Source organism: Hyperolius riggenbachi, chromosome 10 (assembly GCF_040937935.1).
Source record: "Hyperolius riggenbachi isolate aHypRig1 chromosome 10, aHypRig1.pri, whole genome shotgun sequence".
Classification (NCBI taxonomy): Eukaryota; Metazoa; Chordata; class Amphibia; order Anura; family Hyperoliidae; genus Hyperolius; species Hyperolius riggenbachi.
The window spans coordinates 197047375-197075052 of record NC_090655.1 but is presented as its reverse complement, the minus strand read 5'-3'; the positions used below and the strand labels follow the sequence as shown (position 1 = coordinate 197075052).

At 44.4% G+C, this 27678-nt stretch overlaps 1 protein-coding gene across 1 annotated transcript in view; it reads left to right on the top strand.

The window, feature by feature from the left end:
- Positions 1 to 26460, top strand: part of ZFP91 (ZFP91 zinc finger protein, atypical E3 ubiquitin ligase) — a 92640-nt gene extending 66180 nt beyond the window's left edge. The window contains exons 9-12 of the mRNA XM_068255580.1: positions 6244 to 6322; positions 16513 to 16627; positions 21132 to 21231; positions 21312 to 26460. Of these exons, the coding sequence (XP_068111681.1) occupies positions 6244 to 6322; positions 16513 to 16627; positions 21132 to 21231; positions 21312 to 21717 (700 nt within the window). The 3' untranslated portion in view covers positions 21718 to 26460. The remainder of the gene's footprint in view (positions 1 to 6243; positions 6323 to 16512; positions 16628 to 21131; positions 21232 to 21311) is intronic.
- The last annotated feature ends 1218 nt before the right edge of the window (positions 26461 to 27678 follow it).

Below are 27678 nucleotides of genomic sequence, written 5' to 3'. Positions count from 1 at the left end.
TTGCATTGGGCATTACAATAATGTTTCTCAAGACAGCTTGGGATTTGCCAAAAGGTGTATTGTTCTTCAAGGAGAATGTCTGGAGACCTAGGCCCATATGCAATTCACTTTTTCTCCTAGGAGGACATTTTTCATCTTCTCTTTAAAATAACTTTTCAGCACTTTGAAATTGAAAAAGTACTAAAAAGTAGGTGATGTAGTACTATTGAAAGAATTTCAAATGTAGTTTCTTGCTTGCTTGGGGTGTAAAAGGCATTTTATTGATGAGTTGTGAAAATATCACCTAGGAGAAAACACAGGAGAAAAAGTGAATTGCATATGGGCCATTCTCCTAAAACTAGAATTGTAAAATGTTCACAACACACAATTATTTATAAACATCCAGCTCATAGCATCATATATAATAAGCCAGTATGTTGATGGATTAGCCTTGAAACAGGTATGAGAGAAAGAGAATGCAAAGGATTTATGATAGGAATCCAAAAGATAGGAGAATCCTAAATACCCTATAAACAAACCAGACAATAATGCTGGGAACACACAATGCAATTTCCCGTCTGTTCGACGGGAATTGGCTGATTATTTCCGACATGTCTGATTCTGTTCCGATCGGGAAAGGAATTGATTTTGTGAAGTTATCAGAAAATCGATCCTTCTATCAATCAGGAGCAGTTTGGATATGTACGCACGCTACGACTTCCTGTTTAGACGGCAAATTGCATCATGAGTTCCCAGCATTAGAGAAAATGTTCTCAAGGACTTCTGTTCCCTGAATTTGTCTTCCTCTCTACATGTGACAAAATTAATTTAGGAGGCTCCCAGTATGATAAAACTGTTTAGGAAGGAGAGATGGTGTTGTTCCTGTCTCTCCCAAAGAGCTAGGCCAGTAATGTATAGAAAAGCAATTTATTGAGCACTATAAAAGGGACCACATATTTCTCAGGACTTTGCCTGTTTTCTTGGGTCAGTTTATTTGCAGTGCCTAAAATACAAATATGCATATACGGTACTTTATTCTAAAACTCACACCATACTTAAAATAGTCCCAACTGTATTCAGAGTTTTATCAGTTCCATCGGTTGTCTGTCATCACAGTTTACTTCTGTTTTAATCAACCAACTAGCTTACACATCCTATTATTTATACAAACGGTACCATAAGGGATCCTATACAAAATTGTGTAGCACAAAATAATATTATTTCAGTTTGACAGCATGGTTTTACTAAAGACAGGCCCGTGTCTCACAAACATGCTCAGCTTTTATGAAGTGGTGAATGAAAATTTAGACTTTGAGAAAGCAATAGGCTTTTGACACTATCTGGTATCTTCCACTGTGGATTGGGAACCTCGGGCAGCTATTATTGTTCCGTCCATCGCTCTTATCCTATATTTCTACTAAGGCAGCCCTGCCCAATAGGTCGATCGCGACCCACCGGTAGATCGCGACCGCCTTCTCGGTAGATCGCGGCCTCTCGGCCGCATCTCGTTAAATTTTGCGGCCAGCAGCTCATTATGTTTAGCTGCCGACCGCTGGCCAATAAGGATGCAGGGGAGGAGAGAGGCGGCGCGGCCGCTACGTCATGGCTGGGGGCGGCGGTGGGCAGCCTGCAACGTGCGTGCTTGTAACGTGCCCGGCGCCGCCCCCAGCCATGACGTAGCGGCCGCGCCGCCTCTCTCCTCCCTCTCTCCTCGTCCTGCTTCTCCCCTGGCTAACCTACGCTGCAGGTACATATACCTGGCTCGCCTACACTGAGGGCCCCTATACCTGGCTCGCCTACACTGAGGGCCCCTATACCTGGCTCGCCTACACTGAGGGCCCCTATACCTGGCTCACCTACACTAAGGGCCCCTATACCTGGCTAACCTACACTGAGGGCCCCTATACCTGGCTAACCTACACTGAGGCCCCCTATACCTGGCTAACCTACACTGAGGGCCCATATACCTGGCTAACCTACACTGAGGGCCCATATACCTGGCTAACCTACACTGAGGGCCCCCTATACCTGGCTAACCTACACTGAGGGTCCCTATACCTGGCTAACCTACACTGAGGGCCCCTATACCTGGCTAACCTACACTGAAGGCCCCTATACCTGGCTAACCTACACTATAGGGGCCCTCAGTGTAGGTTAGCCAGGTATAGGGGCCCTCAGTGTAGGTTAGCCAGGTATAGGGGCCCTCAGTGTAGGTTAGCCAGGTATAGGGACCCTCAGTGTAGGTTAGCCAGGTATAGGGGCCTTCAGTGTAGGTTAGCCAGGTATAGGGGCCCTCAGTGTAGGTTAGCCAGGTATAGGGACCCTCAGTGTAGGTTAGCCAGGTATAGGGGGCCCTCAGTGTAGGTTAGCCAGGTATAGGGGCCTTCAGTGTAGGTTAGCCAGGTATATGGGCCCTCAGTGTAGGTTAGCCAGGTATAGGGGCCCTCAGTGTAGGTTAGCCAGGTATAGGGGCCCTCAGTGTAGGTTAGCCAGGTATAGGGGCCCTTAGTGTAGGTGAGCCAGGTATAGGGGCCCTCAGTGTAGGCGAGCCAGGTATAGGGGCCCTCAGTGTAGGCGAGCCAGGTATAGGGGCCCTCAGTGTAGGTTAGCCAGGTATATGTACCTGCAGCGTAGGTTAGCCAGGGGAGAAGCAGGACGAGGAGAGAGGGAGGAGAGAGGCGGCGCGGCCGCTACGTCATGGCTGGGGGCGGCGCCGGGCACGTTACAAGCACGCACGTTGCAGGCTGCCAGGTACTAGTGTAGATGAAAGCGGCTGGGCACATCCAGTAAAATAGACCTTTATTTTAAACAAGTTAAAAGCTGATATGAGGCATCAACAGCAACAGGTACCAGGAGAGAGAGGGACAAGCATGCTAAAACAGTCAACAGCTGTTTCGCACTCAGCAAACGAGCGCTTCCTCAGGACATATGAGCCCCCCAAGCATAACCCCTTAAATACTGTACTTACGGAAAGCAGCCGCCGAGGGAGGAGGACGCCATACCCAGCACACCCACCATCGCCACAAAGTGTACTTCCTGAACGCCAACTGCGTTCCAGCGGCCGGAAGAGGAGGGGCGAAAGTGGTATACAACAAACCTCACGGGCCAATGGGATGCGTGCACCGCACGCTCTGTGCTAACTGGCTAGACGGGCCCCACCCCCTACGTCATAGTGACAGGGATTCATACGCCCCTTGCCTACTCTCAACTATAGAGAGCGCGGACCACGGAAGTCCGACTCCCCGTATCCCAGGGAAGGCTACGGCGTCCCTAGCAACCTAATGAATCTCTATAGAGAACTGACAGCAATGACTGTCTATGATATAGAAAACGGAAGGGACAAAAAAGGGGGGACCTGGGTGTCCGTAGAACCATACTATTGATAGTGAACAAGAGGGAAATGGGCAACAAGAACCCCAACGGGCATAGCCCGCAGTACAATACCTGGCCCTAGGTTTAATACCACAGGTAGGTGATGCTGCAGACAGCCTCCCCCTCCTCAGCGCCGACCTGAAATACATAGTAGGGGACAAAAGAAGAGTTAAATACAGAATTATAACATTGCAAAATTCAGAAATAAGATTGAAAGAACAAACAACTATAGCAACTACAAAAACACTGATAAATCATTGCGTTCATTTAGTCCCATAGGACCGACCGCCTCACGTTGCAGGCTGCCCACCGCCGCCCCCAGCCATGACGTAGCGGCCGCGCCGCCTCTCTCCTCCCTCTCTCCTCCCCTGCATCCTTATTGGCCAGCATAGGTTACGTGCCCTCAGTATAGGTTAGCCAGGTATATGGGCCCTCAGTATAGGTTAGCCAGGTATATGAGCCCTCAGTGTAGGTTAGCCAGGTATATGGGCCCTCAGTGTAGGTTAGCCAGGTATATGGGCCCTCAGTGTAGGTTAGCCAGGTATATGGGCCCTCAGTGTAGGTTAGCCAGGTATATGGGCCCTCAGTGTAGGTTAGCCAGGTATATGGGCCCTCAGTGTAGGTTAGTCAGGTATAGGGGCCCTCAGTGTAGGTTAGCCAGGTATAGGGGCCCTCAGTGTAGGTTAGCCAGGTATAGGGGCCCTCAGTGTAGGTTAGCCAGGTATAGGGACCCATATACCTGGCTAACCTACACTGAGGGCCCATATACCTGGCTAACCTACACTGAGGGCCCATATACCTGGCTAACCTACACTGAGGGCCCATATACCTGGCTAACCTACACTGAGGGCCCATATACCTGGCTAACCTACACTGAGGGCTCATATATCTGGCTAACCTACACTGAGGGCCCATATACCTGGCTAACCTACACTGAGGGCCCATATACCTGGCTAACCTACACTGAGGGCTCATATACCTGGCTAACCTATACTGAGGGCCCATATACCTGGCTAACCTATGCTGCAGGCACATATACCTGGCTAACCTACGCGGGGGTCGGGGGGGTTGCGCAAGCTTAGCATTTGGGACGTTGGTAGATCTCCTGGCCTCTGCAAATTTTAAAGTAGCTCGCGAGCCGAAAAAAGTGTGGGCACCCCTGGGTTAGTGGATAGAAGGCAAAGAGCGATGGTAAACGGAACATACTCAAAATGGGAAACTGTTAACAGTCATGTACAGCAGGGCTCAGTACTTGGTCCAATTCTTTTCAATTTATTAATGATTTAGTAGACTGAATACAGAGTAATGTAGCCATCTTTGCAGATGATACATAATTATGCAGAATTTCCAACACTAAGACAGATAGTGACATTACAACAGGAACTTGACAACATGGCTATGTGGGCAGCCACATGGAAGATGAAATTTAATGTTGATAAATGTAAAGTCATGCACCTTGGAAGTACCAATGGTAGAGCACAATATAAAATAGCATACATTTATGCTATATTAAATAGCATACTGGGAACGTCAGACTTGGAGAAGGACTTGGGAATACTGATTGATAACAAATTAATCAAGAAGTTTTAAATTAGGATGATACCATTTATTGGCTAACTACAAGAGGTAATGGCCCCTAAACTATGTTCTGGGATGCACATTTTATGACTCCTTAGTGGCCAGTGAAGATGCAATATTGAAGCAAAGAAGGAAAAGGGACAGTAAAGCTAGACATGAAAAAGTTATAAGACGCAGGCCATTTGTATTTTGTTTTTCTCCTGGCGGACTCAAAGCGCTTAGGGCATGCTCCACGGGGCAACAAGGATCATTGGGAGGGCCTTGACCAAAGACTTCTTACTGTGTTACATACTGGCTTGAGCTAGGATATGAACCCTGGTCAAAGACTCAAACCCTGCATCAAAGGCAACAGCCTTACCATTGCGTGGGTAGGTGGGAACACCCTGGATAAAAACAAACACCCAGAGACACCGGGAGCCCCGATGGTGCAGTAAGTCACAACAATAAGAATGTGTTGTAGAGTCAATGAAATGTACTTACAAAGCAAGGTTACAGACGGGCACCAACCACTATAGGCAGGTGGAGAGACACAAACCAGACTCCTCGGGTGACCAGCCAGGCTGGATGCGGTCGCTCTCTTGTACAAAAGTTCTAGATGGTTGCAAAGGTGGTGTAAGGCCATTTGGCCAAATAGCATACCCCTCCCGAAGGAGGATTGGTAACACAGAGGGGGAGAAAGAGGCACCCAGGGTATGATAAAACTATTAAAAGCAACTAAAATGAAAAAAGTTTGGGGTGGCTTTACCTCAATGATGACACGTTCAAATAATTTGTAACATACTTTTAATGAGGCGCCTCAAATGCTGGCTTGAATTTCTTCTGGAACTATATTCGGCCTGAGGAAGTGGGCTGAGACCCACAAAACGCGTTGCCAAGTGCACATTAAAAGTAAGTTACAAATGACTTGAACATGTCATCATTGAGGTAAGCCACCTCCAACTTTTTTTCATTTTAGTTGCTTTTAACATAGTTTTATCATACCCTGGGCGCCTCTTTCTCCCTCTTTGTGAACAGCCTTACCAGAATGCTATCCAGCTGTATGACATCAGTATGGAAAGCGTTTTAACAGGTTTGCTTTATTCACAGTATACAGGTTCACCATAAATAAAAGTGTCTTGAAGTTACAGGGCTGTGGCGTCTGAGTCGGAGCAATTTTGGGTACCTGGAGTCGGAGGTTTAATAAACTGAGGATTTTTGTACCGACTCCACAGCCCTGCTAAGATAAACTGTTTATGGCAATTTCCTTTGAAAATCTTGCAATGCATGTTAACCTAAGCAACTTTGGTATAATTTTACCCCTCCTGCCCTTTTCAGGAAGAAGCCCCCACTGCAGTACGTACGATGTGAAATGGAGGGATGTGGCACAGTCCTGGCACACCCTAGATACTTACAGGTTAGTTCACATTAGATATTACAGAAGCTGTTCTGGTTGATGGGGTGGGGTGGGGAGGGAGGTAAAGCAGTAATAAGTTACAAAATGTTACAAAAGAAGAGGTTGGGGAACAATTGTTAGTGTATGTTTCCTTCAAATTGTTTGATGTGGAAAAATGAAACCAAACTGCTAAATACTCATACAGTATACAAAAAAAGATGCTCAAGTCATGTAGTCAACAATTAGTAATAAAAAAAAACCCAGTTGTTTGTTCTCCAGCTCAGTTGCAGAAAATAACTTACAATAACCAAAGACTTGTACCACAAGGTGATCCAAAGAGGATAGCAGTCCAAAAAATGGACAGAAAGGCAAAGCCTTTTGATTTTTAAAGAAAGTGCAGTTGTGCATTGAGAGAGGACATGTGTTTGGACTATTTGGAGCATAGAATTGTGGTTTCACTAAATGCTGTTCAGCCTTGTGGAATAGGTATTTAGTTTCTGTAGTTATCTCCCAGGCGAGAGTGTGGAGGAGGACACACAACTAGAATAAAAGAACATTTTCAGCAATGCTTTATAGATTTTAGCTTCATTGTTTTTGTCTACTCGCCCTGCTATTCTAGGAGATACATCTAGCTTAGGGATGCCTCACAACAGGGACGTTGCTAGGCTCCTAAGAGATCCGGGGCACTTTTGGGCACCCCAGCTGGAAAATGGGTGTGGCTATGCACCAGAATGTGGGTGTGACCATGGGTGGAGCCAAATTTACATGAATTTAACAGCGGTAAAAAGACTGCACAGAAAAATGTTGGATGAAGCCCCCTCTCCACTGATACAACCCAACCTCTAAAAAAAAATGCAGCATATCATAAATAGGCAGTGTCACTACTTAAACATAACTAGGCAGTTACCTGGCTTCTGTGCTGGCTGGTCTGGCGTTCTGCTGGGTGGGCTGACCTGCTGCCAGGTTTTCTGTGAGTCCCCCCGTAACATTCCCTGACCTTCTAGTGGACCCCTTGCCATGCTCCCATGGGCCTCTCATTGAGGCACCACAACTGCCAGCATGCCTCCACAGAAGAAGCACAGTTCCCTGCATGCCCCCATAAAGGCATCACAGCATCCAGCATTGCACCACAGCACCTAGTATGCCCACATAGAGGCACCCAGCATACCACCAATTGATGCACCACAGCTACTAGCATGCCCACCATTGAGATACCACAGCTGACTCTACCTGGGGGACATTGGGGGCACCCCAGAATAGATCCAGGGCACGTGCCACTGATCTTTGGGGCTAATAACGCCCCTGCCTCACAATATAAATTAGGCAACTATAGAAAAAAATATTCAAAGGTTGCCTTCAGTAGGAGAACATAAAAATTGGTACTCTGGGCACCCACAAAACCAACCTGTAAGGAGAAAAGGTAATGCATACTACTGTAGGAAAGCTCCCTCTGAACCTTTCTGCTTCTCTTTAATATGGTTCCCTTAAGACATAACACTGATGTCACTGTGATCAAGATCTAGCAGCTCCCGCTTATTAATGCCTTCTCTAGATAACGTCCTATGTTCTTATTACCATAGTAACTAGAATTACACTAAAAAGATAATGACTTTCTGAACTGCTGCCTGTGCTAAGTTCCTGTCTGTGGCAGGATGTGGAAAAAGAAGAAAAGAATGAAAATCTGGGCTCTGTTTGCAAACAATGTGAGGTAGTGTTTCTGCACTAGATAACACGTGTGCTAAATTCCAATCGAATAGTTCTGTACAGTATTCATTTTTTATCCTCAGCCAATGGGTGTCTGTAAAATAACCAACAGCTGTTTGAGAGGCAACAGCAGAGAAGTCAGCATTATAAAACCAGCTGACTGTGTTCTGTTTGAAATGAAATCAAACCCTTCATTAAGCACATAAAGCCCAGTTATGGCACTTTTTTTTAATATGCATTGAATAGAACGTCATTTAAAATAAAATATACATAAAAAGATTTTTGGGGAAAAAAAACGAGCTCTTGCAAAACAAAGAAACTCTGTTCCACTAGTTCAGAGACTCTTATGGGCTGACAGCTGCCTGCTCACATCCAGCCAGTGTGAAACACTCCCCTTTTAGTTGCATGGGCATGACTGGGTGGAATTATTGACTACTCAGCTAAAGCTATGGCTTTCTGCTGACTAAATGCTTATCGTGGCTTTTCCAAAACTCCAGTGCAATAGATGCAGCACACCACCCAAGTGTTCAGACAACACGGTGCACCCGACACCACAGATCGGAAAAAGGCTTACCAACCCAAATTATAAGGTTGTAATATCGCCCAGGGCGCTCCTATAACATAGCCGCCGGGAGATTTGGGCGCAGGGGAAAGCTGATATACAGCTTACCCTGCTGCTGCACAAGTCCCAACAACGTTTATTACTATTCCCCCTCCAGGCCGCCATGGATAGTGGGGGAATGACGTAATTCGGCTTCCAGCTATTGCTTCGGCGGAATTACAGCGTTCAGTGCTATAGCCATAATTCATATAACGGTCTATGGTGGCGCCGGCAGCACCCAAATCTCCTATGCTGTTTTTACAGCACTCACGCCCAGGGTGTCAGACGTTCTCCCTCGCATCATGTTGAGACTTTAAGTCGAGACTTTTCAACCTTTGGTACGCGTGCCACTAGTGGTACTTTGCTGTTGGCCAGGTGGTACACACCAGGTTTGCCTGCCACTTTATTTCCCGCATGCCACTTGTCCTGGTCCTGTCTTGCCACCACAAAGTTTGTTCTTCATAACTCAGATCAGTGGGGAAGAGACAGCCAGGCAAACGGTGCACAGTGATGGCGCAGATACAAAAAGTGACATCACTTTTCACTTCCTGTATTTGAAGTATACATGCAGTCACCGTGCAACCAGTGGCGTAACAGGGCTGCAGCCCCTGCACCCGCGGGGGGGCTCTGGGCCGGCTCAGGGCCGTTTTGGGGGGCAGGAGGGGTCAGAGCATGAGGGGAGAGCGTGGCCACACATCTGCGGGGAGGGGGGACAGTTCCCCCTCCCTCACCTTTGGCTCTCCCCTCCAGCATCAATCAGTGGCAGCAGGCGGCTGGCAGGAACACATATCTTCATGCCGGAGGTTCCGCTCTCTAAGTGTCTGACGTCACTTCCTGTTTAAACAGTAGCGTGAGGTACTTAGAGATCAGACCTCCCCGGTGGAACGTAGAGGTATGTGTTTCGGCCCGTGGCCTGCTGCCACTGATTGATTCTGAGGGGAGAGCCCAAGGTGAGGGGTAGGGATTGTCCCCCCTTCCCGGCAATGTAAGGGCCACACTCTCCCCTCTTGCTGCGACCCCTCCTGCCCCCCAAAACGGCCCTGAGCAGGCCCTACAGGTTGCCAATACTGACAATCTGTAGGCTTGTAATCTTTTTCCCCACCAATCCATTCTACTTTTCTCCTCTCATATGCCCTTTTTTCTTAAAGTGTACCTGTAAAAAAAAAAAGTGGAGGCCTTTGTATCCTAAAGAGGCTTCCTCCTCAGTAGATGGGATCCAGCGCTGGGAGCCCCAAAGTTCTTCTTGTCTGTATGTGTGCATGCACAGTAGCTGCTCTCTCCGTTCAGGCTCCAGCAGAAACAGCCAAGTCCTATCGCGTCCAATCTACTGCGCAGACACACTGGTGGTACTTTTTAGGTGATAAAAGTGGTAGAATTAGTGAAGAGGTTGAAAAGCCCTGCTCTAGACACACACACCACACCACACACACTTACACGTTCTCAGCAACTATATTTGTTTTTCTTGACTGCAGTGCTTGAGTTTAGGTCACTGAAGTGAGAAGAATACGGTGACTGCCATATTTATTTCCTTTTAAACTATACGAGTTGACTGGCAGCCCTGCTGATCTACAGTATGTTTCTGTAGAAGTGTCTGAATAACACCAGAAACAAGTATGCAGCTTATCTTGTCAGATCTGACAATAATGTCAGAAACACCTGATCTGCATGTGCTTGTTCAGGGGCTATGGCTAATAGTATTAGAGGCAGAGTATCAGCATAATAGCCAGGTAACTGGCATTGCTTAAAAGGAAATAAATGTGGCAGCCTCAATATCACTCTCACTTCAATTCTCCTTTAACTACTCACTTTTTTCACTGTAGTGGTCCTTTAAACAGTTGAAAAATGACAGTTGAAAAATGATAGTTGGAATTTGGCAGTTATTATTTAGTATTTGAAGTTGTCATTTTTCAACTGTCGTTTTTCAAGTGTCGTTTTACAACTGCCTTTTCCAACTGTCGTTTCCAACTGTCATTTTTCAACTGCCATTTCCAACTGTCGGTTTTCCAACTGTCGGTTTTCCAACTGCCATTTTTCAACTGCTATTTTCCAACTGCTGAATTTCAACTGCTGTTTTTAACTGTCATTTTGCAACTGTCATTTTTCAACTCAGCACCACGGAATATGTTGGCGCTTTATAAATCAATAATAACTGCCATTTTTAAACTGTCATTTTCCAACTGGCAAATTTCAACTGTTGTTTTTCAACTGCCATTTTCCAACTGTCATTTTTCAACTATCCTTTTTTAACTGTTTCCTTCTTCCTTTCCTATTTTATTTATTTTGTAAACACATGCCTTAATCCCAGTCTAATGACCCATTTATTGGCTTCGACTTTCATAGTGGTTCTCCTTCCAGGCTAGCAGCACTTTTAGCCACCTTTGAAACTTGTCCACACATTCCCTACCTTAGTGCTTGGTACTTGTGTTCCTCCATGATGCTGGCCCTCTTCTTCTTGGGCTACTTCAAATGTATTTATTTATTGTGCATTATGGTGATTTATTGTTGTTGAGTTGTTTTTCAGATGAACTTGCACTGTTTTTTCCTGATAAAGAGGTACTTTGTTGATTTGAAGCTTTGGATTATATTAAGTGCAGCATGAATTACAGATCTTTCTGTACCAAATTTTTGAAGTGCCAACCATTTACTTCCCTTTACAAAAATGTATGGCGCATGTGTTGCAGTATTAATTGAAATGAGACAGCACTGTGTTGGTACAGATATGCATGAAGCAGTTCATTGTCAGAACACACTGCTGCACATGAGAGTCTGACACACATTACTGAAATAAGCTCAGCAATGCAGAAGTGCATCCTGACCTTCACGGTTGTCATCAAACTACCATTTTAAAAAGGACCACTATAGTGAAAAAGTAAACCGTTAAAATCTTTTAGAACTGACTAGTCTACCTCCTCATTGGGGATTCTAAGGGTTTTCTTTGTTTTTAAAAGAATTTCCTACATGGCAGTTGCTAAGTCTAATTGCCAAAATAGTAAGATACCAGACAGCCTCCCTACCCGCTTGCACACTATTTTGGCAGTTAGACTTAATGACCGTTCAGCAAATGAAAAGGATTAATGAGACTCCATTGTGAGGAGATGGACAAGTCCAAAACCTATTGGTTCTGTCAGATTTTGAAGCGAACCTAAACTCATAGCTTCCTCTCTGCTCTAAGGAGATAAGCAACAGCATAATAACTTTAAAGAAAAACATTTCATTGTTACAACTTACAGAAATCTTACAAAAACCCTGTAGTGTTTATTTTCTAGTGTTCTAGGAGCACAAAAGGGTTAACCTCCTGTGTTTATATATTAACCCAAACTATGGCACAGAGTGGCACACCTGACAGCCCTAATTTACCACCGGTGGTATTTTGCTGTTGGCCAGGTGGTACACACCAGGTTTGCCTGCCACTTTATTGCCCCCCTGCCTCTTGTTCTGGTCCTGTCCTGCCTCCACAAAGTTTTCCTCCCCCTCCCTTGCTTTTTGCTGTACTGCTCTGCGGCATACTTCAGACCTCAGATCAGTGGGGAAGAGGCAGCCAGGTGACCCGTGCACAATGATGGCGCAGATACAGAAAGTGACATCACTGCTCACTCCCTGTATTTGAAGTATACATGACGTCACCATGCACCATTTGCCTGGCTGTCTCTTCACTGCGGCTGGCTTACTGATGATCTGAGGTGTGAACTATATCGCAGCACAGCAAGGAGTGAGCAAGGGGGAGCCGAACTTTGTGGTGGGTCACTGCCTAGCTCTCTGGTGGTGGGGTCAGGTTACCTATAATTAAGCGGGGGGGGGGAAAGAACTTGCCTCAAAATGACTGTTCAAGGGTATAAGCATCTGCAAATTTTGATGACAGGTGGTCTATGACGGGCCGAATTTTGTGGAACCAGTCATAAGCACGGTGGCCTCTTAGATGACAGGTTGTCATGGCACTGAAGTGCAGGAAGCGCAGGATGTTCTCAAATCGTGACCTGGACATGGCAGCAGAGAACATGGGCACGTGATGTATTGGGTGCATAGACCAATAGGACCACAATACATTCTTTTTGACTACACCCATGTTAAGGAGAAGGCCCCCAAAAAATTAAGTTTGGAAACTTGGAGTGGTTTCCACTGAAAAGGCTGGGCATGGTAGCTTCTCGGATTGGCGGTTGCGTATTGTCTGGCATAACGGTTGGTCTCAGCCACAATTAAGTCGTAGAGATCCACGGTGCAGAACAGATTAAAAAAGGTCTAGGGCCAATCCTAGATTATCTGTCTCCACCTGGACTCCAGACTGGGCGGTGAAAGGGGGCAGTACGGGTGCGGCGGGACTAGGGGATTGCCAATTGGGATTTGCCAACACCTCTGGGAGACCATGGGTAGTACGGGCCCGGTTTGCCGTTTTGCTGGTGGCTGCGACTCGGGTCTTAATGCATGTGCCACTGAACCAGTTTCTACTACCATGCTGGTGCTCGCCACTTCACCAGGGTCTACGGTAGTACTGATACTAGGTCCAGGAGATGCTACGCTGCTGGTGCATGCCTTGCCAAGAGAACTTGGATCAATGCTAGCACCACCCTGCTGCCCGAGAGTCTGATCCTGCGCCACCTGCGGTCCAGTGACATGAGGTGTGGTACTCCTGGCTCTAGCAGGGACCTCAACCTCGTCATTGCTATCGGTCAGAGAGCCACCGCTGTTCACCGGTTCTTATTCTGACCCGGATGATTCGTCGGATGAGGCTTCCCAATCGCACTCACCCCACTGGGCCAGAATCTCGGCGGCCTCTTCAGCGGAATACCCTTTTTTTGCCATGGTGGACTGCTAAATTTAGGGGGTATTCCTCTGAGACTACCCAGGACAAAGAGCACTTACCTAGTAAAAGTGAGTACTTGTGAAGCAGAAAGCTGTGGTCACTGAGTTTTGAAAAAAAAAAATCAAAACTGATCATTACATCGCCACAGCAGTAAAGATGTTTTTTGCAGTGATCAAAAACAAAAATTATGTCCCTGCGGTGGGTCAGGCTGAACGCAAGTGCAGGCGAACGATCAGGCCTGATCGGTTAAACACTGCGTTTTTAGTGTATCCTAGTGACCCAAATATAGATCTGACTGCGATCAGTAATGATCACTTACAGATACTATATAGTAGCAATGCTGATTAGTGACAGTGATGATGCTAATCAGCAACTAATTAGTGACTGCTGTGTGGTGGGCTAGGTGCTAACTGACACTACCCAACGAAGGGCCCTAGCTAACACTAGTGATACTAAAAAAAATGACAGTTTTCACTGATCACTGTTTTTAGATCACTAGGATAGTGACAGGGGGGTGATCGGGGGGGGGGGGGGGTTCTGAGGGTGTGGGCGGGTGATCAGAAGCCCGCAGGGGCAGATTAAGGCCTGATCTGATGGGTTGGAGTACTAGGGGGTGACAGGTGGTGACAGGAGGTGAGTGATGGGTGATTAGCGGGGAGGATAGATGCAATCAATATACTGGGGAGGTGATTAGGGTCTGATCTGATGGGTAGCAGTGACAGGGGGTGACGGGGTGATTGATAGGTGATCAGGTTGTGAGTAGAGGGGAGAATAGATGCAACCAATGCACTGGTGAGTTGATCAGAGGGGGTCTGAGAGCGATCTGAGGGTGTGGGCGGGTGATTGGGTGCCCGCAAGGGGCAGATTAGGGTCTGGTCTGATGGTTAGCAGTGACGGGGTGATTGATGGGTGATCAGTGGGTGATTAGAGGGGAGAATAGATGTAAACAATGCACTTGGGAGGCGATCTGAGGGCGGGTCTGCGGGCAATCTGAGGGTGTGGGCGGGTGATCAGGTGCCCGCAAGGGGCAGGTTAGGGTCTGATCTGATGGGCGGCAGTGACAGGTGGTGACGGGGTGATTGATGGGTGATTGACAGGTGATCGGTGGGTGATTACATGGGAGAATAGATGTATACAGTACACGGAGGGGGGGGGGGGTCTGGGGAGGATCTGAGGGTGTGGGGGGTGATCTGGAGCCTCCAGGGGAAAGGTTAGGACCTAATCTAAAATATAGCGTTGGCAGATGGTGACAGGGTGAGATTAGGGGGGTGATTGGGTGCAAACAGTGGTCTGAGGGGGTGATCAGGGGGGGTGGGGGAGTCTGAGGGGTGCTGTGGGCGATCAGGGGGGGGGGGGGGCAGGATCAGTGTGTGTGTGATTACATACACAGCTGCCTCCTCCCCGGTGGTCGCTCGATCACCTGGACCACCAGGGGGGGAGGCGGCCAGTATAATACACTTTGTATACGTAACAAAGTGTATTATACTTTAGTAACCGCGAGATCGGAGGGTTAACAACCCGCCGGCGCTGCTAATTGGCCGGCAGGTTGACGTCGCGGGTGGGCGGAGCCTAATGCCGGCAGATGCGCACGATCCCCGAGCTAATCAGTCCCCCAGGTGCCGCCGCCGATCGGCGTTACATGGTCCTGGGGTTGCCACCTTGCGCCGCCAATAGGTAGTGGGCGGTCGGCAAGTGGTTAAACAGTAATGTTTAGAAATGAGGCTGAATATTCTGTGAATACAGACGTGAGAGTGAATATTAAATGTATAGCTTGCGTACCTTCACAGTGTCCAGTACCTTACATACTCAAGTATGAGCCTTATTTTTTAGCACAAAAAAGTGCTGAAAAGTTACCCTCTCAACTTATATGCGAGTCAGTGGAGCAAAATGGATGGTGGAGCAGGTTTTGTTACTAGCAGAGGAACGTAAGGATTTTGCACTAGTGATCCTGCTCTTCCCAGCTGGTTCCCTGCTATGTCTGTGCCTCCTATCTCCTGCTACATGGAGTGCAGAGTGCGCTGCTCTAGACTACTTGTGTCCCCCGGTTTGTGAAGCAAAGCATGCAATGATCAGGTGTTCTTCCTGTGTAGCATCTTGAGGCACAGCTGTATCATCCTTGGGGCCCATCTGGTTATGGGGAGAAGGAATGAATTGTAATGCAGACACATCTGGCTACTGTGGAAGGGACTGTACTGGGGAGGAGGCTTATACGCAAGTCAATCAATTTTTCTTGGTTTCTGAGGGAAAAGTGAACACCTTGGTTATACGAGGGTCGGTTTATATGCAAGTATAGACGGTATTTGTTTATGGGCTATGATTCTTCTGAAGGTCATTGGTATTTAAACTGGAATGCATAAAGAATGTATCTGGGTTTATTGTAGTTTTAAGAGGCACTGCATTGACCTGTAGAAAAATGTACTCAATTATTCAGGATACCCAATTTCATGTTAGTTAGAAAAGGGTAATCTTGAAATGCAATGTACTGATGCTGTGAGAACTGTGGGTTATAGCCACTCTGCGCTGTGCCTCAGTCCTGGCTGTAAGGTGGCTGTGAGGTAATAGAAAAACAGGGGAGCGTTCTAATAGCGTAATAAAAGCTTATTATAGTTAGCTGCAAAAAATTGTTTAACAAGGGCGATGGGGCCAGCAGCACTGGTGGTCCTAGTTGGCGGTGAACCAAGGCTCCAGCACCAGACCTACGTGTGTCGGTTACTTTGCTTGCGTCTCAGCGTTCCATGCCTTTGTTGGGTAGATGACTACAGGTCCGCTTTAATCATTCAGTACTATTTTATTTCTGGTTGCACGGATTGATTATTTTGTATACTGATGGTGGCTTGGTTAGGTGCCGCTGCTAAATCATTGTAACACATTCCATTGGCTTCTTGTAATAGGTAGTTAAAAAAACATTTAAAGCTGGTACATAATAATAATAATAATAATAATAATAATGTATAAATATTATATAATCATAAACTCAGAAATCTCACATGCTCTGTGAACCCTTTTCCAAAATTGTCATTATCTGTTGAAAGATTCAAGAGGAATTGCATAAATATGTATGTGACGTAGAAAAGCCCTTTATCACTGTCTTTGTTTCTTTTTCTTCAGCACCACATTAAATATCAGCACCTTTTAAAGAAGAAATATGTTTGTCCGCACCCCTCCTGTGGGAGGCTCTTCCGTCTGCAGAAGCAGCTGATGCGTCATGCAAAGCACCACACAGGTAATGTGAGATCCTTATGTATAAGAGGTAAGAGGGGACAAATTCACATGAATCTATGGAGCACATCATTCCAATAAAAGCAGTCAGGAAATACATGTGGCAGCCTACAGTTGTCCTTTAACGCATTAGCAGCTGCAAAGAAAGTGCACTGCTTTTGACCTTAGCCCGTCAGAACTCGTTGTGCTGTAAATTCTTGGAATGTCTCTCTACTAGCAGAAAATCCTAGGAAATTGTAAGCAGAAGTCCTCTGTTACTGTCTCACACTGCCCCGTAGAGACAAGTGGACATAAATACACAGCAGCACTAATTAGTAGCAAGAAAATGCAACAAATAAAAAAAATGCGCTAAAATTGCCTTGGAGCACTTGCAAACCTTTAAAGCGGACCCAAACCAAACATTTTTTTTCATTAAGAATATTTAGTTGCACCACTCTGACACATACAAAGATAAATAAACACTCCTTCAAACCTATAATCATTTCAGTGCATGCTTTTCACCCTCCTCTTTTAATAACTAGGGTTATACTGGGGGCAGCCATTAGCAATTCCTCCATTGCTGGACACCACCTATTCCACCAGTTTGCTGGAATTTGTGCCGGCAATTTGAAAGGAAGGGAGGGGTTCCTCCAATAAATGTAAAATATTTTATATTTGTCATCATGCAACTGAAAAAAGGCTGCTATTTATTATTATAATTTATAAAATAGATTTTATTTCTGAAATCTTGTATTTTTAATTTGGGTCCACTTTAAATAAATTGGCTGGTAAATTCTGAATACATTAGAGTGTAACACAAAAGCGGCAGATTAGATTTTTTTCCTAAGCTTGTGCAAAGGACTTGGGGACATGATCTGTGCATGGAGAAAAAGGGTTTTGCCATTTTTTTAGGAAAGGGTCAGTTACTGTAAGAGTGGTTACATTGTGAAAAATATTACAAAAGGAGTAGTTATGGCAAATTCAATGGCCTCAATTCACTAAGCTTATCTCCTGTCTTTAATAACGTTTCTAACGTTTTTATTAGCATAGGTGTATGCCGGGTGATGCCTCTGTATGTGTTCTGTATGTGACCTGTTCTATTTACATAAGTGAGCTCTCACTGAATCCTTAGTAGCTGGATTTTAAATTGTCTATGATTTTGATACTTGTATGTAAGATTTGGCTATGGCTTGAATAAATTGAGTAAAAAGCACATGGAGACAATGCTAGAATATGCTAATTGTTTGACAAATGGTTGAAATTGTTCTCCTCCCTTAATTGGTGTGTTGTGCAAACACATGATGTGGCTCAACTTTGTTGCAAGATTATACAGTAGAATCTCGTTATGGTAAACTCTGATATAGTAAATCTCTGGATATAGTAAACTCAGTCCTCAGGTCCCAGCAAATGTGTCCCAGCAAATGTGTCTGTACATGTGTGACCATTTCTGATATAGTAAACTTCTGATACAGTAAACTACTTTTCCTGGTCGCTTGGACCTTACTATAAGGGCATTCTACTGTAATTGCTATACAGCGGAATGCGAAAGTTTGGGCAACCTTGTTAATCGTCATGATTTTCCTGTATAAATCCTTAGTTGTTGCGATAAAAAAAGTCAGTTAAATATCTCATATTTTGCATCCCACTGTATGTTAGCAACGTCCTTTCTATACCAATTACATTCACCTTTTGAGAGTAATACCTCTTGGAAGATGTTATGTTCCCATACTGGTGTATGTTTTATTATCAGTGGGAGCTTTATGTGCTTTGTCCCATACATGTAGGATTTGGGTGATGGGCGGGAGCATTAGTTTTGGGTTGGGGTGCCCATGTACCTGTTTAAAGTGAAGTGTAATGGATCATGTACAGTAGTGGATGGAGTGGAAGATGGGAATGTATATGCTCTGTGTTGAGACCAACGTTAGATCATTTAGATTCGGGAAACCAAGTAGTAAGCACTAGGCTTGCTCTCCACAGATTAATCACGAGTAACCACGGTGGTTACTCGTGATTCGAATTCGCTCTAATTCCCGCAGCTGAGCGACTAGATGCAGCAGGGTTAATTATCCAGAATGCCGCTCTCCGCCCAGTGTTTCAACCAGGTGCAAGCGTCCGAATGGACGCGTTGCAAACCTCGTTATGGAGCACTTCCTCCTTCCGGCTTGAAGGAGGAAGTGCTCCATAGCAAGGATTGCAACGCGTCCATTTGGACTCTTGCACCGCATTGAAACGTTCGGCGGATAGCGGCGTTCTGGGTAATTAACCCCACCGCATCTACCCGCCCAGCGGGGGAAATTAGAGCTAATTTGAATCACGAGTAACCACTATCGTGACGCGTGATTAATCCGTGGAGAGCAAGCCTAGTAAGCACAATAGTTGGACATGACAGAACCACCTTGAATTTTGGTGTTTTTGAAGGACCTGATGTGCTAGTCTGTGCTTCTTTGCTCTTCAGATAAATTCTAAGATAATAGAATGTAATTGGGTAAAGAAGTGTAATGATACAGGGGATCGCCATAGCCTGTATTATATTTTGAGGGGAAAGTAGAATCTACTTTCCTCAGGCCATCATGTGCAATACGGTTGAGCTCATGCAGCCCTTGTCGTACAAGCCTTTGTCGAATAGGCTCAGAGGGTCTAAATGCTGGCACTGTGAGCTAGAAGGGGATAGGGGAAGACTCTGGATTATCCAGAGGTTAAACTCTCATGAGATAAAGACTTGGATAGCTATGATGCTTTCTTCTTATATAGTACCGCTTGGATAGCTATGCTTGACTATTGAGCACTGTTTGAGTGCTACTGTCCAAGGGATTAAAGAATGCTTATATGAATACAGATTCATCTATTTAAATGATGTGAAATCTTGCGCTAATCCAACACCGCGTGGAAGGGTTAAAATGCAACCACTAGCGGCTCCTCAATCCTGGCTGAAAGGATGACTGTAGTAGTAGAAAGGAAAAAAGCAGAGAGGAGCGCTCCGTAGTGCATTAACGTTATTTAATCTTGAACACGCAAATCATTAAAAACACTTACTAGAAGACAATAAAACTTGAGCATATTATGGGTTAGAAAACAGCAAAAATCAGACAACCATGGGTGGCAACCTGTTCCTCCTCTGTGGCCTGCAGTGGATGGATGTCCCAGGTGGTGGTGGACAATGGGTGTCTTCCCTCTGGTAATCGTGTGCAGTAACTTCACGACGCGTTTCGGCGTATCCACGCCTTTGTCAAGTGACCTTTTCTTTTCATCTGTTTAAAGAAGGTATGTCAAACTGGTCCTACGAGGGCCAAGATCCTCACACATTTTTGATACAGCTCAAATGAATTGATGGGTCTGAATCAGGAAAGGTGTGGTCCATCAGGTAGAACACCTTCCTCTCTTTCTCAGTCCATCCTAAACACTGGCATGGATCTGGCCCTCCAGGCCTGGAGTTCGACACGTGATTTAAAGGGAACCTGAAACGAGTAAAATGATTTAAAATTAACACATGACGTTGCTGCAAATGAATATTACATACTAACATTACCATAATTTCCTTTTAGAAGCTCACCATTTTCTTCTTACTGTGATCCCTTCCAGTTCTGACAATATTTTGTCAGAAATGAAATATACCAGTTGCTGTTAGTTATATATCAGCAGCTGTCATTTACAACTGACTGTGCAAGGTAATGACCATGTTTCCCTCTGGCTCAAGTGGGCAATATTGCAGTTTAACAGTATGCTGACCAGGAAGCTGTTATGGTGTAATGGCCATTTTCAAAATGGAGTACAGAGAATTCCATTGATCACAGTGGACAAACGGGACGCAGGAGAGGAGAAAGAGATTGAGGAATAGACTACACAGGAGGTAAGTATGACCTGTGTATGGTTATTTTGACTTTTCATTTTCAGTTCAGATTCTCTTTAAGTTAATTTGTGCTTGGGTATTGACAATAAGTAGAACATCAGTAATTTTAAATTACCAATATACTACTATTGGCTTGTTTAGCACCCCACCCCCCTAAAGACAATAAGTAGAACATCAGTAATTTTAAATTACCAATATACTACTATTGGCTTGTTTAGCACCCCACCCCCCTAAAGACAATAAGTAGAACATCAGTAATTTTAAATTACCAATATACTACTATTGGCTTGTTTAGCACCCCACCCCCCTAAAGGAAACCCCTTCCTAAACTCCTAACACTAACCTCCTTTGCCTAACTTAACTCTATTCTCCCCGTACCTATCACTTCACACTAATCCTAACCTATACTGTATCAGTGCTTGGCTATATAATAGCTGAACTCAGGTGCCTGTTAATTTAGGTATTGCTGATATACGTTGCTCAGTTAAATAATAGCTGAAAATAAGTACCTCTTGGACAAAAAAAATATTTAAAATATACAACGTGTTTACATTTAAAAATGTTTTTTAAAAAAGTCTCAAAATTCAACCAACTGCATTTTACCTGGTGTCCTTGCTTTTGTCCATTCCTGTGAGACATCCCATTAACTTGATTTTATCTCTAATCCTCTCCATGTTTTTAGATCAGCGGGATTATATCTGTGAATATTGTGCTCGAGCATTTAAGAGTTCTCACAACCTGGCTGTCCATCGCATGATTCATACAGGAGAAAAGCCCTTACAGTGAGTGGTTAGCCCTCTATTGTTGTACTAAAGTCATATCTCGGCTTAAGCTAACTCCTCTTCTTCCTTCTCTTCTCCAGATGTGAGTTCTGTGGATTTACCTGCAGACAGAAGGCCTCCCTGAACTGGCACATGAAGAAGCATGATGCTGACTCCTTCTACCAGTTTTCCTGCGGAATCTGTGGGAAGAAGTTTGAGAAGAAGGACAGTGTTGTGGCCCACAAGGCTAAGAGCCACCCTGAGATCCTGATAGCTGAAGCCTTGGCGGCCAACTCTGGTGCTCTCATTACTGCCAACAATGAACTGCTAATGCCAGAGAACCCAGTTCCCATTGTTGCCACTGCTCAGGGTGAGCTTGCACCTCCTCAAACCATCTACACCACCGCCAGCTCTAAGATTTTAATGGCTTGTTCCACACAGCCGGCAGGAGGACTGGCTTCTAGTACAGAGGTTCTTATCGAAGATACGGACTCTGCAGGACCTTAGAGAGGGAAAATCAAATCCCTCTGCACAGCACCTGGACTGTTTCCTGGTTCCTCTTCCCTCAGCTGGCTGGCTGTCTCACTCTTCCAGTGCTTTACCTCTCCCTGTAATATCTGCATACGCTATGACCAGGCTAAAATTTTGCTTCCTGTATCAACATTTTCCTTTCTATTCTATGACTTTTGTTTGTAATTCTGATCTGTTATCCAGCTCTTCTCCCAACTCCATGTTTTTCTTTGAACTGTTCTGTCTTCTGTTGAGACTTATTTTTGGGGTTTTATCTCCTCTCTATCCCTGTCCCATCCCTACTCCATCTCCTCTTGTGGGTGCTGTGCCCTGCACTTTCACTGTATATAATATGTTTAAAGAATAAAAATGAGCTCTTCTGTCTCATATGGAGCCCTCTCCCCCAAGCAAAGCTGCTAGTGTTACTTAGAGCGCTGCTTGTGGTCTCTTCGGAAACAGTGAATTGCTTGCCCCTCCTACTTCTCAAAGGGATATTCCAAAATTTAAGTAATATTAGCTTTTTCAAGTGGCAAGACAGGGATGTCTCCGTACCTCCTAACTATTCCAGTTTCCTACAGCAAAACGGGTGGGGATAGTCCAAAACCAATAAGCCTTTTTTAAAAAATTAGGCATGTTGTGGCTGATGTGATAACAGCTTAGCTAGGCAGATACAATAATGCTCCAAGCACTCCACAGTCAGGCATTGTTGCCAAGCAGATATAAACAGTGTTTTGTTGTTTTTTGTTGTTTTTTTTATTGCATAAGAGAGGAGCTTGAGAAGGAGTTAGTCCAGTGGAGGTCTCACTGATGTTCGCGTTGTAGTTTACTAATGGAATATCCCTTTTTTTAAAGGGAAGATAACCCAAAACTCCTATTTTAAGTTTTATTTTGAATTAGAGGGGGGGATTAGTCATATTGTGGAAGTTATGTTTACCTCCAAAGCCCTATTGCTCTGCCATTGTTACTCCATATATCTCCTCCCCTTACACTATGCTTGGCAGAACACTTAAAGCTCACTGATGCTTCGGTGATATTATGTGACTAATTGTAAGGCCTACCAGCAGTTATAGAGAAGATATGAGGAGCTTTGCATTGGTAGATTGCTCAGAAAGGTAGGTATAATTTCATGCACAAGTGCCTAGTCACCCTCTCATCCAAAATTTGGGTGACATTTTCCTTTAATGGAGAAATATAGAGGTTGCCATTACTGAGTTCCTTCCCTGTTTTTACGCGGCTTTTACAGTGCAACTCAAGTTATAGAAATGAGACAATTTGAAATATAGGCTGATCAAATTGAACAATCAAAAATAATTTTCTTTAGATCTGCAACTTGAACCCCGTATGAATAGTCTCTGAATGGAACAAGTCAGAGGAACTATCTCTAGATACACCTCTGAGCATGCTTATCTTTTGTGAAAACCCGCTATCCTAGCTTATCAGAGTGTGTATATATCTTTTAAATAGGACAAGTGCATAAAACTACATACACACACTAGATTTTCATTGCCTCAAACAATAATTGATTGTTTTGGGTAAAAATCTAACATGAGTACAGGTATCCCCAGCAATCTGTGGAGTTAGCGCTTTCTTAGCTGAGTGCTATTTCAGTTCCTTCTTATCTCTGCCCCTAATAGGTCAAAATAATTATGGGCGCCATTTGTAAACCTCTTAAGGCAACAATTAATGGGTAGGAATGTGGACATACGGCCCTGAGCAAGGACACTAGCAACTTTGTGTCTTTTTAGCTACAATTCACTGCAACTGAGTTTTTTTTTTATGACTGGTGTTTAATTTTATCTTAAATATGTCCTTCTTAACAAAATTGTCTAGACACATGAATATACATTTACCCCAATGAGTCTCAACTTGCGATACCCATTTCCCTAAAGGGTACTACAGCAGCTTCCAGGGGCTTTTTCAGAGGTCAATGACGCTGTTTTGGATCTAACCACTGAGTTGTCAGTAAACTGATTTTGATGTCCTTCACTAGCGGGCCAATTGAAGGTACAGCATTTATATTAAAAACAAAAAAAACAACAAATGCATACTTGCCAGTGAAAATCCTCTAGGGTGCTGAACAAGTGGAAGTGGTGTACATCTTCTAACTCTCCACCAGTATTACCCTCCCATTAGATGGCGTACGTTCCTCCTCTACCATGCATACTCCCCAGTCCTTAAGGTAGGGTATGGGGCACAAGTACTGGAACAGCCTGGCATTCCAGGATGTTTCCTTACGTTCTTTTGGCTATGAATTTGTGTACCTGAGAGAAAGCCAAAGGAAGGTGGAGGCCATAGCAACATTAGAGACAGTAAGAGAAGGGGAGGCAGCCAGAACAGCTTAGTAAAGCTTGCCTATGACAACTTGCCTAAAAACAAAAAGTTGGTTAAATCCTCTCTTAAACAATAAATGTAGGCTTTATGATCCTTTCATGCCTGGTCAGACTTTCCAAGGTATGTGACAATTCCTCAAGAGACTTTACAACATGTTCTTTAGCAGCAAAATAATCTCTGTGCTTCCTTATTAAAAATGTCAAAATATATATATATATAAGTTGTGCTTCCAAAGTCAGTAACTGGTTCATGGACTTTACAGGTTGCATGCTTGTTCCAGATCAGCAATTCATAAAATGATTTGTTAAAGCTGCAAGGTCAGCATGTAGCCAAGTAATTAGCCTTTCTTTAAAAGGTAGACCCAATCGCAGCCTCTATATTTCTCCTAATACAGTTTTTCTTTATAGGATTAATGCACTTACTGTGTACCTACCCTATCTATTAGCTGCCCTGGGTGCCTGTAAAGAAAAAAGTAAATACCGATATCTAGGTTTGCCCTATCTGGTGCGTCTACCTCCTTATACTGCCAGAATCTTCATTATGAGAATATGTTCTTACTCAGTTTAGTTTAATTTATGGACAGTGGCCCTGATTTAATTATCTTTTCTCCTGCGACTTCTCTCGAGATGTTGTCACACCTTATCAATTACTTTTATTAAAGGACAACTGACCAATAAAAACAAAAAAGTGTGATTCTCACCTAAGATGAGGGAAGGCTCTGGATCCCTTAGATCCTTTCTGTTGCTCTTTGCATCCCCTCGTTCCACTGCCAGGACCCCATTCAAATCTCCCGCTGGCTGCATCTTTGGGTCTTCCTGGGAGTACTCGGGTCTCGGAGTGCTTCCGAAGGTGAGAAACTCGTCTTCAAAAGTACCCCAAGTACTTCTGTGGCCTTCTGAGGAGACCAGATGGCTTCTTTGACATTAAATCCAGAGGCTAGAATGGGTGGGGGGCCGGTGGTGGAACGAGGGGACGCAGAGAGGAACGGGAAGGCTCTAAGGGAACCAGGGCCTTTCCTCCTGTTATGCTAGTTACACACCATACAATTTTCTGTAAGATTTACCTGCCAGATAGGTAATTTCCAACATGTTAGAAATTATCTATCTAGCAACTAGGTATTGTTCTACTCAGCAGGAGATAACCAGAAGACAATGCACCAGAGATAATGACCGGTCTCTACAGAAAATAATCTAACAGAAAATTGTATGGTGTGTACTAGGCATAAGATGAGAATGGTTACAGTTGTCCTTTAACTACTTTTTTACTTGCTCATTGTTGAAAATGTAATGTGTAAGTAAGATGCAAAAACATCTTGAGATCACAGTAAATTTAATCAGGGCTAGTGTATCCGTACTTTCTCTTGTGGAAAATGATGATGAGGCAACTTTTATAACAAAGATGATGGCAGAGATGGGTCTTTAGGGTTATGGCATGCATATAGTATATATATATATATTAGTACCCAGCTAAGTTAAAGAAGGGCAAGTGCACTTATATGTTAATACTTCATAGAAGTTAAACTTTGCACTTTATAGCAAAATTCAGAGGGTGAAAAATAAGAGTTCTCTTTCTCCAGTCTACATTCACTAGTTGTTTCCATCTGTTTGCTTTCTCTCATCCATAAAAGCTGGTTCAGGTTTTCTTGCTTGCACCTGACCCTTTCTACCACAAATACGCACCATGCCAGCCACAGTGCACAGCTGTAATTCAGTAGGGACCCCAAGGTAAAACCTCCCAAAAGGTTACTTCACCCACAAAGTATCACTTGTGGGCTGATGCTTGCTGAATAAGTCATCCCATCATCCTAATCTTATTCGATTCATTCTCAAGTAGAGATCTCACTGGGACTCTCTTAACTTCTTCTATTCATACATCTATAGTAGAATAAGAAAATAATATATAGTTATAATTGCTAAGGAAGACCATTTTTATTTTAGGCACTTTCATGTATGACCCTCTTGACCTTATCACCAAGTTCTGATGCACTGCTGTTGGCATCCCTTGCTTTTTCTTTGTACGTTATGCCTTTTGCATCCTGTTTTGCACGGTTAGTGATCATAGGTCTGCAGCCTTTTTTGTTTTTGTTGTTTTTTTTAGTTTGTTTTTTGTTTTTTTGCACTACGCACTATTATGGCTCTACACATGAATTCTTGCACTTATACCTGTTCTTCATGTTCACTTTTTAAACCTGAAAGAAATTTAGATTTGAATTACTTGTTTTGAATGTTTCAGTTGAGATGTTTATATTGTCTTGGTGAGTTCTGTATAAGGATTGATTATGTCAGGAACTCTTAGGAGTTATGGAGACTGATTTAACAGATAATTCCAATGAACATTAAAATTAACTGTTGGGCAAAATGATTCTTGGTAAAGGAAAACTCAGATGTCTTAAGCTGAACAACTCAGACATGTTATGTGTGTGTGTGTCTGTGTCAAGGACTCTGTAGATCAGGGGTCAGGAACCTTTTTGGCTGAGAGAGCCATAAATGCCACATATTTTAAAATGTATTTCCTTGAGAGCCATACAATACATTTCAAACTGGGACAGTGCGCAGGCACAGCAGAGGGCTCATGTCCGTTACCATGGTGATGTGTATACAGTTGATCCACCGGGCAGCGGAAGTGTCAGACACGTCTTCAGCTTCTCTTGGGTTTCAGCAAAATCCGCAATTTCCCCGAGAGCCAGACAGGAGAAATACAGACTAACAGCTTGTACAATTAGCTAGCTGACTTGGGGGTCAATTCACTTTATAGGACGAGATCCCCACACTTTGGCCCAATAGGCTGCCTTTCAAGTCACAGGCAGCCTATTGGGCCAATCAAAGTGCGGGGATCTCGTCCTACAAAGTCACTGGACCTGACAGGGTCCAGAGTGGGACAATTGGAGCTGCTGTTAATTTTGGGGGAGTGCGAGTAAGTTAGTAGTGCACGCTACAGCAATAGTGTGCCTAGTATGAAAATTTCACTTGCGCTGCTTGAACAGTGTAGCTCAGTGAATCAATCCCTACTGATTTGTCTGTGAGCCAGATGTAGCCATCAAAAGAGCCACATCTGGGTCCCAAGCCATAGGTTCCCTACCCCTGCTTTAGATGATATTCTTATGGATCCCATAGAGCCTTCCTGGCTCTCTCGGTTACCTCGTTGCCTTGCTGACGTTCAAATTCAAAATTGATGCCTTCCTTGGCATCCTTTGGAAGAACTTTGGTCCCTCAGTGCTCCTGAAGATGGGCGACTCCTCACTGCGCATGTGTGAGCATGTACTCGTGCATGCGCAGTATGGAGCCACTCCTCTTCAAAAGTACTTAGGGACAGGAGTAATTCTGAAGAGATATTTGACCTGCAGGTCGAATAGCTTCAACAGGGGGCAGCGGTGAAACAAAGGGACATAGGACCAGGAAAGCTCTACTGAATCCAAAGCCTTCCCTCTGAATAGGCGAGTATCTAACTTTTTGTTCCAATTTTACTTCAGTTTCACATGAAGCTTAACACAAGTCATTAAGATTGCTGATAACCTCAGCACTCTTGTCTGTGGGATTACTGTCACAGCTTCTACACAAACTGGTCAGATCAACTGTGTGTCCAACAAGCTTGTATTGAAAAGATGATGGATGGGCAGCAGCATCACCA